At 45.7% G+C, this 12,573-nt stretch overlaps 1 protein-coding gene across 1 annotated transcript in view; it reads left to right on the top strand.

The window, feature by feature from the left end:
• Positions 1 to 12,573, top strand: part of PIGN (phosphatidylinositol glycan anchor biosynthesis class N) — a 158,250-nt gene that overhangs the window by 54,934 nt on the left and 90,743 nt on the right. The window contains exons 16-20 of the mRNA XM_048508505.1: positions 500 to 639; positions 1,484 to 1,583; positions 1,685 to 1,777; positions 2,861 to 2,952; positions 5,263 to 5,374. Of these exons, the coding sequence (XP_048364462.1) occupies positions 500 to 639; positions 1,484 to 1,583; positions 1,685 to 1,777; positions 2,861 to 2,952; positions 5,263 to 5,374 (537 nt within the window). The remainder of the gene's footprint in view (positions 1 to 499; positions 640 to 1,483; positions 1,584 to 1,684; positions 1,778 to 2,860; positions 2,953 to 5,262; positions 5,375 to 12,573) is intronic.

Below are 12,573 nucleotides of genomic sequence, written 5' to 3'. Positions count from 1 at the left end.
GATTCCAGCGGGTTCCACAGTCCTACTCCACAGCATTGGTTATGGTTGGGAGGAGCGGAAAAACACACAGTCGAATGTCGTTGAGATATGGGTACATTTTGTTATATATGGAGTAGAGCACAGGTGTCAAACTCGCGGCCCTCCAGATGTTATGGACTACAGTTCCCATCATCCCCTGCCAGCATCATGCTGGCAGGGGATGATGGGAACTGTAGTCCATAACATCTGGAGGGCCACGAGTTTGATACCTATGGAGTAGAGTGATTTGACCCCGGATGCCCTTTTTTAAAATACAGCATCCCTGGGTCATAATATCTAGTTCTAAGCAAATAAGTTGCTAGATGAGATCCGTGTGTGTGTGAACTGATCAGTGTATCTCCTTTGTACCACAAGACTTGTTAAAATTTGCGAAGGTAGTTCAACATTGCAAACCTGGTGTATTAAAGAGATACATTTTAAAAATCAGTGTAATGTTTACAAATATCTATTTGATTTTCAGGAGATCAGCAGTCTTCTCCGATACGCGTTTCCTGCTGTTGGCGTACTGATAGTAATTTTTCTGCTCGTTCAAAGCTTGCCGTGGACTTATTACATTTATTGTCTGTTACCGGTACCAATATGGTTTGCAGTTTTAAAAGAGTAAGTTTTAAAATTAAAAGCCCACATTTTCTTGAGCTGCTGTGGTTGAAATACTTCAGAGTTGTTTTTCTTCCTTGAATGATCTTTCTCGAAACCTTTCAGCTTGATCAGTATAGCTGGCTTCTCAAAAAGGCAGCGTATATTAGAAATTAATGCTAACATTGTCAGTTTGAAAAACTTTGTAAGTTTGAAAAACTTGTAGGAAAAGTGAGAGCAATCTTGAAATCCATTCATTCACCCTTTTCACCAAATGGCCTGTGATTTTGATGCTGATGGACTGCAAAGAAGGGCCCTCTGACATCTAGACAGGATGTACTTAATAGTAGTAACTTAACTGAATGTGAACACAGAATTTTTAATAACACAGTTTCCTGTACTGCTTTCATGAGCAGGATTTCTTCATTTTGCCTCTGGATGTGTCGCTCAAAGCTATAAGCCAAACGTTATTGAAAACCATGACTCCAAATCCTAAGCTGTCTAGGTTTGTGAAATAAATATGAGTCTGTTAAAAGGATTCTTCTGCCAACGCAACAGTTACGGTGCAGTACGGAGGCTCCAGTCCACTTCAGTAGACAAATGGGCTTAAATTGGACAATATGGCCGTGTTCCAGTAGCATTTTCTCCTGACGCTTCGCCTGTATTGGTGGCTGACATCTTCAGAGGATCTGATGGTAGCTACCATCAGATCCTCTGAAGATGCCAGCCACAGTTGCAGGCGAAACGTCAGGAGAAAATGCTACTCGAACACGGCCATACCACATGGAAAACCCCCAACGCCCAAATAAGAAGTTACTTTCAATTAAGTAATTTAACGGAGATTGTCCAATTTAACCTTTTCCAACAGTTATCCCGTCATTCAAGCACTGGCCTCATCCCTCCTGAACGTTCCGTGGGCTCATTCTGTTGGGTTTCTACTGGCATCCACTGTGGGAATTGAAATATTGGTAAGTAATGTGTCAGATAATTCACTTTTTTGACGTCAATGTCATGGTTGCTAATATGGCTCTCTTCCCCCACCCCCCTCTGCTCATTTTGTAAACATTAGGTCTTGTCCTTCTTCTACCAGCCCACACTCAGCTTTGCCTTGATGACCTTTTCAATGTGGCCTTTGGTCAGCCGGCTGTGGACCCAAGCAAAGGTATTTTCTGCCCAGGAGCTACTGATAGTTTTGCTGGAAGGGGTTGTCTTATCCATCTTATACCTACGTGGGAATTTTACCTGCTGTTAATTCTTCCATGGACCTGCGGGTTGTCTTGGAACAAAATAAATCTTATACCGTTCTTGGCCGTCGGTGGGGATTCATTGAAAACGTGTTGAGTCTGGAAATAAAACATTTTCAGAACATAAGGGGAGGGGGGGAAACCAATGCGAAACTCCATGGAGAAAATGTTTTATTTCCTGCTTCAAAATGTTTTAAAAGGTTTGTGGGGAAAGGGCCTTTGTGGGCTGAGAGAGTTCTGGGGGAACTATGACTGACCTAAGATCACCCAGCAGGCTTCACGTAGAGTAATAGGGAATTGAACCTAGTTCTGCTGATTAGGACCTGCCACTCTTAACCACTGCACCATATTGGCTTTCTATGGTTCTCTAACTATGACTAGATAACTTATAGTGTGTAATGGAAAACACAGTTTTTTCCCTACAGGGTTGGGGCCAACTTAGAAATCTGTTATGAGATGTTAGGCTGCATCTTGACCCTGCATAGTTTTTTTCACCCTGCTACCAAAGTTTTCCCTTGGCATGATCTTACCTAAAGTGGTGTAGTGGTTAAGAGCAGGTGGATTCTAATCTGGAGAACCGGGTTTGATTCCCCACTCTTCCATCTGAGTGGCAGAGGCTTATCTGGTGAATCAGATGTCGCACTCCTTTATTCCTGCTGGGTAAGATTGGACCAGTCACAGTTCTTCGGAACTCTCTCAGCCCCACCTACCTCAGCAGTGGTGGCGAACCTTTGGCACTCCAGATGTTAAGGACTACAATTCCCATCAGCCTCTGCCAGCATGGCCAATTGCCAAAGGTTTGCCACCACGGTCACAAGGTGTCTGTTGTGGGGAGAGGAAGGGAAAGGAGCTTGTAAGCCACCTTGAGTCTCCTTACAGGGGAGAGAGGTGGGGTATACATCCAAACTCTTCTTCTTCAAATTATTTTCAACTTTTGCATTGCAGTTTCCACAATTATTTCCATTTGTGCGTGTGACTCTTCACAAATTTGTTTATTTCAGACAACGGTTCTAAGCTGGATTCTGTCGTGTTTGCTCCTGTCGGTCTTCCCCTGGCTGCCTGTTGTAGGAAGAGATCAAAATATTCCTCTGGTGTAAGAGCGCTGACTCGTTCTTTTCATGTTTTTTCCGTTTGTGTTTTCATTCAACGTACAGAGATTTAAATAGAATTTGAGCCTGGGTGGGAATTGCTCTTGGCAGCCTTCTGACGCTGCCGATGCTATTCAGAATTTAAATAAGGTAATTATGGGGAAATGCATTATTTGCTGATGGTGATTAAATTACCTCGAAATTTTGAGCAGTTTTTCTTTTCGTGGAAGCTACATTGTCAGAGGGCTACGTTCGCTTTTTGTGGAAAAGGACATTTAAAAGCAGTTGTTCTGCATTCTTATTCCTTGCAAAAAGAAATCCTACTCAGATTCAGCCTGGTTTCTCGCTGGAGATGGGAAGTTATCGTGGATTTTGGTATTTAATGTGGCTGTGAGAACAGCTTGGGGTTGTTTTCCACTTCCAATTCCCTTCAATAATCTATGGAGAGAGAGAGACACTGCTGGCAGGTAGAACTTGGTGTGCTGATAGAATCAAGAGCTTCTTCTTGTGTTGGAAGAAGCTGGAAGAAAAGCCCCTGCTGTGCTAACATGATGCAGGCAGGAAGAGACTGAGGAAAGATGCCTCTGAAAGTTACAGTTGTCTAACTCCTGAGAAGTCAGTGGATTTATAAAGGCGTAACTCTGCATAGAATTGCTCTGCAGATCTCAATCACAAAAGAGTGGGGTGGGTGGAGCCTCTAGAAGCAGCGTGTGATTGGTGGTCAATCACAAAAGAGTGGGGTGGGTGGAGCCTCTAGAAGCAGCGTGTGATTGGTGTTTGGAATATGCTGCCACAGGAAGTGGTGATGGCCACTAACCTGGATAGCTTTAAAAAGGGCTTGGACAGATTTATGGAGGAGAAGTCGATCTATGGCTACCAATCTTGATCCTCCTTGATCTCAGATTGCAAATGCCTTAACAGACCAGGTGCTCAGGAGCAGCAGCAGCAGAAGGCCATTGCTTTCACATCCTGCAGGTGAGCTCCCGAAGGCACCTGGTGGGCCACTGCGAGTAGCAGAGTGCTGGACTAGATGGACTCTGGTCTGATCCAGCAGGCTAGTTCTTATGTTCTTATGTTCTTAAGCAGTGACCGTCAGCTAAATGTACAATTGGTGCTCTGGACCTAAAGCCCCAAACAGTAATGGAGACTGTGAAGGACTGAGAACTGGGATTGACAGGGAGTTCAAAGGAGAATTCTACTGTGGGAGGGGCAGTCGTGGGGACCTGTGAGCGGGGCAGTTGCGGGGTGGGGTGGTTGAGAGGGGTGGTTAGAGGTTAGTAGCTAAAGGGGAAGAAGAAGAGCAGTGTAAGATTGAGGAGGTTCTTGAGAAAGGGAAGTGAAACTGGTAGTCCTTCTCTAATTGGATCTTTGTGCAGAAATACTACTGCAATCTACTGAGGAATGCATTTGCTTTCATACTTGGTGATGGGGCCACATAAACCCCAGACCACCACTCTCCTAATTCACTTATTTCCCTGCTCCTCCACACGAAGCCTGCTGGCTGACCTTGGACCAGTCACAGTTTTCTCAGAACTCTCTCAGCCCTCCCTCCCTCACAAGGTGCCTGTTGTGGGGAGAGGAAGGGAAAGGAGTTTGTAAGCCCCTTTGAGTCTCCTTACAGGAGACAAAGGTGGGTATAAATCCAAACTCCTCTTCTAGCCCACATGATCATGTTGTTCATACACGCATCCCAGTACCTTTCAGAAATGGCTTTTGGCATGGGAAAGGTGCCTAATTTGTGAACTGAAAGGTAAAAAGAACAAACTTTTATAATGTGTCCTTATTTGGGCAGAGTTTTGCTGCAGAGGTGAACTGATTGTGAGGTTAATGCTTGAGGCGAAAATGTGGCTTCATAAAGCTGTTGAACCAGACTGAAAAGGAAGTCATGGGGCCTTTCCCCACTTACCTACTGCTGCACACTACTTGGGGCAAGTAGCGCAGGGTCCCGGGGCACTCCCCACTACAGGGGCGGTGACAACGCAGCCATCCCGACGCCGCTGTTGTGCCCCCTCAGCACGCGTCATTCCTGGCGCTGGAGAAAACGGCGCCTTTTGACAACCCCGCGCAGAGTGCGGGGTCGTGGGGAAGCCAGGGCGCGCGCCAGAAATGACGCGCGCAGTGAGTAGCGCGCAGCGACGGTGGTAGAGGGAAAAGTGGGGAAAGGCCCATGGTCTACGGTGGTTGACTCTGAACCTTCCCCTGTCCCCCAAATTCAGTGGAATGTTTTATCCATCCTCTTCAGTTGTGTGCTAGGAATTTGATTGCTTTACCTGCATGACGATGAATCCTGAAGTGGCCCGCTCTGTCTCCTACAGGACGGCGGCAGGCTTGTTGGTCTTCCTGTCTTCATCCTGCCTGGTGGCCTTGCTTTGGAAAAGCAAGAAAAAATACCTGCGTAGTAAAGATCTTCAACTGTATCTCCTTCAGGTCAGTAACTTCTGCAGCACAGTTATTGTTAATAACGGTGCTCGTTTTTGCCGATGCTCTCCAAAAACAGCCTTGTATATTTCACTGGGTTGTGTTGCTACGAACAAAGAGTTTCCCCGCTGCTTGCTGTTGGTATGTACGTTCATGTTTTGGGGGTACATAGGACTGTGTCATCTTGAGCTGGGCTTTTTTCTGTGGGTATCCTTTTCATTGCAAGAAGTAATAACCTCGAGGTTACCACACTGTGAAACTGCAGTACTCTCAGAGGTGGGATCCAGCAGGTTCCCGAGAGGAGGTTACTAATTATTTATGTGTGCCGAGAGGGGGTTACTAATTGATGATTTTACCACGTGATTTTTGCCTTAGTTACGCCCCTCCTCTCAGCAGTAGCGCGCAGAACTTGAAGCAGTCTAGCAGGAGGTGCACCGGCGTGCGTGGCAGCCTGCGCCTGAGTGCATTAGTTTCCTGCCCTAAGACCGCTTAGGTAAAGCTGTGTTCTTGCCACAGCTCCCCCCGCCCAGGGAATGTCTCGGCTATTCCGGCCGTCGTTCGCCCAGCCCCCCCCTTCGTCAGGTGTCTCCGCCTGTGCCCCATTGGCTTACCGCCACAGTTTGAATCTCACCACCATGGGAACCTGTTACTAAAATTTTTGGATCCCACCACTGAGTACTCTATATCAGGTGGGAACATACAAATACAATTGACAGACAACACAAAATACAAAAGCTCAGGCACAATGTGACAATATACACTATCCACCAATACAAGGAAGTGCTTCTCTTCTGGCAGTTAAGGTTTTGTACAATATAATCCTAAACTGCAAATGCACAATTTAAAAGTCCTTCGTAGCCAACGCAGAATAATTTCTTCCAAGGTCCGATAAGAAGTCGGAGCGTCCGCAGAGAACCAGTGTACTGGCTGTTGGCACTAATTTCGTCAAAAGGACTTCCAAAGCCTACTCCAAAGGCTTGAGCTGAATAAGAGGTTCCTTTTAGTCTTTATTTCTTTTACAGCGACTCTCTGGCTACTGTCTGGAGCAGGGGTAGGGAACCTTTAACACTCAAAGAGCCATTTGGACCCGTTTTCCACAAGAAAAGAAAACAATTGGAGCCGCAAATAATTTTTGACATTTAAAATAAAGATAACACTATATATATATAGGGGTTTTTTTACCTTTTACTTCGCTCATTCTGAGAAGCGCATGGATGTGCCCGTCCTGCTGCCTGCAGGGCGGGCAAGGATGAAGCTGGCGCCGGGAAAGCGCCCGCCCCGCTCCAATGGGGCGGGCGAGAGGGGAAGCCCGCGGCACGGCCCAGCCAACCATGGGCAGTTGGTGCGACTGCCCTGCTGCCTGCAGGGTGGGCAAGAATGGGGCCAGCGGCTCGGCTTGTGGAGCCACAGTGCAAGGGCAGAAGAGCCGCATGCGGCTCTCGAGCCGCAGGTTCCCTACCCCTGGTCTGGAGTAAATTCTCTCTGCAAGGCTTAATAGTCCGCTGTCTATTGAAGTGGTTGGTTTCTTTTTCAGTGCTTCTGCTTTGTAGAGGGAGAAAGTTTAGTTGTACAAACCAGCCAGTTAAGTGATCCCATTTTGTGGCAGGTGGTTGCACTTTGATTATCTTTCGTGGCTTAGAATTCTACAATTATTCCATGATTTGTAGTCTTGGCAACATAGAGTGTATCTCTGCAACTGACTTAAAACTGGTTTAATATTTAATTTGAGGTCTGAGGAACATTGCGAACTATATTCTCAACAACTTCTCTGAACTCCAGTTTCCAGAATTCTTGGAACAGGGAGGACGCTAATTAAATTGGATTTAAAATCTGTGTAAATTTGTAGTGCAGATGTGCCCATAGATATTAGAAACAATTAGTTATAGAAATAAGATATGAGCGTGCTGCTAACATTCCCCTGAAATAGACCTCACTTTATAGTTATAACATTAAGAGATTAGGAGGTGTTTTTTTTTCCGCTCAGGGTGTTTTCAGAGGGGAATGTGAAACATGGCTTTCACAATTACTGCTATAGATAATAATAAGCCCTGTTCGGGGGTGTTGTGTGGTTTCCGTGTTGTATGGCCGTGTTCTAGTAGCATTTTCTCCTGACGTTTTGCCTGCATCTGTAGCTGGCATCTTCAGAGGATCTGTACTGTTCTATTCTGCCTTCATTTTACCATTTTCTATCTTTTTTTCAAAAAGAAACATGCCTTTTGCCCTGCATTCTTGTCATGAAGCACAAAGATGGTTGTTCAGAGTTGGCATTTTGAGGGGGAAAATGAAGAACTTATGACTCCAGACCATTTTGTGAAAATAGGTTATGTTTCATTATTCAAAGCAGTGGCACTGAACTCTCTTCGTAGCTCACGGAGAGCCACATTTGCAATGACTATTCACCCAAAGAGCCACTTGACTTCTGTATGACCTGTGGTGTGCGCCGTCCCACCAAACGTATTATTATTATTATTATTATTATTATTATTATTATTATTATTATTATTATTATTATTATTATTATTATTATTATTATTATTATTATTATTAGGCCGCCTCACCCCCGAAGGGCTCGAGGCGGCTCACAATACAGCTGTTCCAATAACAGCTCATAAAATACATAACTAAAACTAACCACATTAGTTCCAATAGCAGCACATAAAATACATAACTAAAACTAACTAAAACTAACCCCATTAAAACAAATTTCCACAGCAGCAATTTCTTAAAATTTAAATAACAAAGTTAAAAGCAAGCAAAATTACAGAATAAAATTTAAATAACAAAGTTAAAAGCAAGCAAAATATATCTTACTGTGTACATGCAGTAAGATATAATATTAAATGTGTATAATTATAACCTTTTTTTAACCACAGTATTTTGAGTACGGTATGTTTCCCCACCATTGTTGAACCTTGTATATCTGGAGAGAAAGGAATGGCTTGCAGGTGAGACTTATAACACAAAGCAGAATGTGAGTTTTCATATTCCCCAGAACTCTTTATTAGACTGGTTGTTTTAAATAGATTGGTTGTTTCCTATGTTAAAAGTACTGTTCAGATATTACCAGAGATGGGGTAGTCAGAACCTCTCTCTGAGCTAAGTGGGAACCATTTACCAACCACAACCCCCGCCCATGTCTGTCTGTCTGTCTAGCTAGCTAGCTGTTCATCAATCCATCAATCAATCCATCTATCCACCCATCCATTTCCCTCCCTTCCCAATAGGGCTCAGGACGGCTAACGTCGTATAAAACAATTAAAACAGTACAACAACCACATCGATTAAAACTATAGCAGCCAACTCAGAGGCGGACCTGTTAATGGTCCCTGGCCCCAAAGCGACCCGGCTGGCCTCTACAAGGGCCAGGGCTTTTACAGCCCTGGCCCCTACCTGGTGGAACAGGCTCCCAGGTGAGATCAGGGCCCTGCGGGATATGCAGAATTTCCGCAGGGCCTGTTCTGCCAGGCATTTGGCCAGCCGGGGTAATATCTAATTGAGAGCTATATCGCTATAATAACATCTGGCCTCCTGTGGGCACAAGACAAGGAGAAGAGAAGACATCTGACGCCATCGAAAGTAAATGGCTCTTAATCTGTTGGAAGGGTTGATTGTTTTAATTATTTATTGTGTTTTAATGACTTGTTAACCGCCCTGAGCCCCTTGGGGGAAAGCGGTGTGTAAATCAACTAAATAAATAAACACACAAACGATAAAAGATGGCGATAAAAACCCCATAATAATAATAGGCACCCAAGGGAGGTCACGATGTTCCGATCAGGCCGGCTGGCGAAATATAAAGGCCTGGCGGAAGAGCTCGGTCTTTCAGACCCTGCGGAACTCACCAATGTCCCGCAGGGCCCTGATCTCAGTTGGGAGCTCATTCCACCAGGTAGGGGCCAGGGGCGAAAAGGTCCTGGCCCTAGTAGTGGTCAGCTGAACCTGTCTAGGGCTGGGAACCTCCAATAGATTTACCCCTGATGAGCGGAAGGGTCTAGAGCCGTGGTGGCAAACCTTTGGCACTCAAGATGTTATGGACTGCAATTCCCATCAGCAATTCCCAATTAGCCATGCTGGCAGGGGCTGATGGGAATTGTAGTCCATAACATCTGGAGTGCCAAAGGTTCGCCATCACTGGTCTAGAGGGGCAATATGGGGAAAGGCAGTCCCGCAGGTATGTAGGTTTGTGGAAGGGTTTGGCCTATCAATTTGTTGTTTTCTCAGCAAAAGAGAAACACGTTTCCATCTGCCACTAGATGTCAGTGTAAATACGGGGTGGATGGGAAAAGTAAGGCATTGATTACCTGAAAAAACATTCTCCCTGTGTAATTTGCCACAGCCTCGTAATGAGCATTTTACTTGCTTTAGAAATGCTTTGGATTATCCTTTTTCTATTTCCCCACCCTGGCATGAGTTTGGCTCCGACCGATTTGGCATGTTGGCTTTGCCATTAGCATTACCGCTAAGAATGAGAGCAATTCAGATGAGGATCACAACGAATGTAATTGATTTTATTGTTGATCTGTGTATTTCCAGTAGAGTCACCTTCAATTCAAGTCAGAGGGGAATTTAGGGAGTTACAAAACAGTTCACCGACTGTAAATTGGGTGTTGTCAACTTATGGAATTGCGATTAAGTGCTAACCTTTTCTGGAAATGTGTGTTACTCTGAGGATTATTTTTTTGGCAATTAATCTCCGGTTTTAAGATGTATCTTGCCCAGCTCTGCTTCCCATGTGCCCGCGTTAACAACTGTACTGGATACTCGGCAGTACCCTAGTTAAGCCAGGGATCAGCCGTGGCTAACTTATCTGGAAACTTTTAGGTGTGTGGCAGTGGCATAGGAGGTTAAGAGCTCGTGTATCCAATCTGGAGGAACCGGGTTTGATTCCCAGCTCTGCCGCCTGAGCTGTGGAGGCTTATCTGGGGAATTCAGATTAGCCTGTGCACTCCCACACACGCCAGCTGGGTGACTTTGGGCTAGTCACAGCTTCTCAGAGCTCTCTCAGCCCCACCCACCTCACAGGGTGTTTGTTGTGAGGGGGGAAGGGCAAGGAGATTGTAAGCCCCTTTGAGTATCCTACAGGAGAGAAAGGGGGGATATAAATCCAAACTACTCCTCCTCCTCCTCCTCCTCCTCCTCCTCCTCCTCCTCCTCTTTCCCTTTTCCTTTTCCTTCTCCTTCTCCTTCTCCTTCTCCTTCTCCTTCTCCTTCTCCTTCTCCTTCTCCTCCTCCTCCTCCTCCTCCTGCCCACAGGGAATCCTTGAAGTTTGTCTGCTGACAATATGATACATGTGTCCGTTTTCCAGAGGGATGAAATAACAGGACACTCATGATTTCAGACCTGTGGTGAATTTTAAACATGAATATGAGGGGGATTTACCCTTTGTGTCTCCCTGACAAGCCATTTTATACAACAGGAACCTCAGATAAATGGGACCAGCCTAGCTCAGGAATCTGGGTGGCTCCAGGCTGTGCCAGAACTGGTTCTTATCAGTTTCACCAGCATGCACACCACATGCTGACAGAGGCTGATGGGAATTGTAGTTCCTGAACATCTGGAGAGCCGCAGGTTCCCTACCCCTGGTCTAGCCCAGTATTTTCTCTCAGTGCCCAACTGCATGCCACCAGGGGGCCCATAGGCAAGACATAAAGGCCCAAGCCTTGCCTTGTTACTGGTCTTCAACCACACTGCCTCTGCACATGGAGGTTCCATTTAGTTGCCATAGATTTTATTGATTTGATTTGATTTGATTTGATTTGATTTGATTTGATTTGATTTGATTTGATTTGATTTGATTTGATTTGATAAACCGCCCTACCCCCAAAGGGCTCAGGGCGGTGCACAACAAACAACAATACAATAAAACAAATCGAATAACCCCAGTTAAAATACAAAGCCTTAAAACTATAAAACTACGGCAGCAGTAGTAGCCTTCAATAAATAATTTAATTAATAATAGAAGACGTCTGGTACTCAACCCCAGTGATCAAACCATGGGAAGGGAGGGGATTGGCAGATGGTCCAATAGATAGCCAGTGTGCAGGACAACACGAGGGGCGGGCTCAGCGGTCGGCCTCCCTCAAAAAGCTCCGGGTGGAACAGCACCATTTTGTAGGCCCTCCCAAGTGAATCCTCCAAGGTCCCTCAGGGTCTCTAACTGCTGGAGGAAGAGCATTCCACCAGGCAGGGGCCAGGGCAGTGAACGCCCTGGCCCACGTGGAGGCCAGCCGCATCATGGAGGGGCCGGGGACCACCAGTAGATTCGCCTCCGCAGAGCGGAGGACACGACTCGGGACGTAAGGAGTGAGACGGTCCTGTAGTATGACAGCTGTTGGTGAATCCGTCCTCCATGAAGTTGTCTAATCCCTCTTTAAAGCCATTTAAGTTAGTAGCCCTCGTTGTCTTCCGGGACAGTGAATACTTGACGTTAAAACTACTTGCTGAATGAAGAAATGCTTCTGTTTGTTTGTACTGAATCTTGGGCTGATCAGCTTTTGTTGGGTACGCCTAAGTGGTAATTTGTGAGAGGGAGGAAATATTCTACCTGCTTTCTGCAGTCAATACATGATTGTATTTCACCATCTTCTTTCATAGCTCCAATCTCAAAGTCCTAGATTCCTTAGCATTTCCTCATAGAGAAGGGGCTTTTACTGCATGATTATTTTGCTTGCCCTTTTCTGTATGTTTTCCATCCCCTGGTAGAGAGTTCGTGGTGCCAGTGGAAGAGAGTGACTTCACTCTCTTTCCCCTGTCCTAATGCAGCTGTTTGTGTTGCGCGGCTTTTTTGGCCCGGGTGCTCACAGATCCAGGTTTGGAAATTCCTGGAGATTTGAGGGTGCAGCCTGGGGAGGACAGGGACCTCAGTGGAGTACAAGGCCATGGAGCCCCCCCTTCCAAACACCCGTTTTCTCCAAGGGAACTGATCCCTGTGGTCTGGAGAGGAGCTGTAATTCCTGGGGATCCCTGTGTCCCACCTGGAGACTGACATACCTCCGGTGCTCAGATTTGAATTTCACTGTAATGAAAATGGCCCTGAGAAACCCAAAACAAGCATGCCCTGGCCTGTCTGTTTTTTGTTTTGTTTTGTTTTTTAATGGCGTGTATAGCAAATTTTGGGCGATCAGTTAGTTGGGCAGGTTGCTGTGCACTCTTGCCAGTTGTGGGGCAAACAGAACCACCCCGGCACCGTCTTGCTGTGAGTTTACTA

The sequence above is a fragment of the Sphaerodactylus townsendi genome, linkage group LG09 (assembly GCF_021028975.2).
Source record: "Sphaerodactylus townsendi isolate TG3544 linkage group LG09, MPM_Stown_v2.3, whole genome shotgun sequence".
NCBI classification, from domain to species: domain Eukaryota; kingdom Metazoa; phylum Chordata; class Lepidosauria; order Squamata; family Sphaerodactylidae; genus Sphaerodactylus; species Sphaerodactylus townsendi.
The sequence above is the reverse complement of the archived record's forward strand: the minus strand, read 5'-3'. Positions and strand labels throughout refer to the sequence as shown.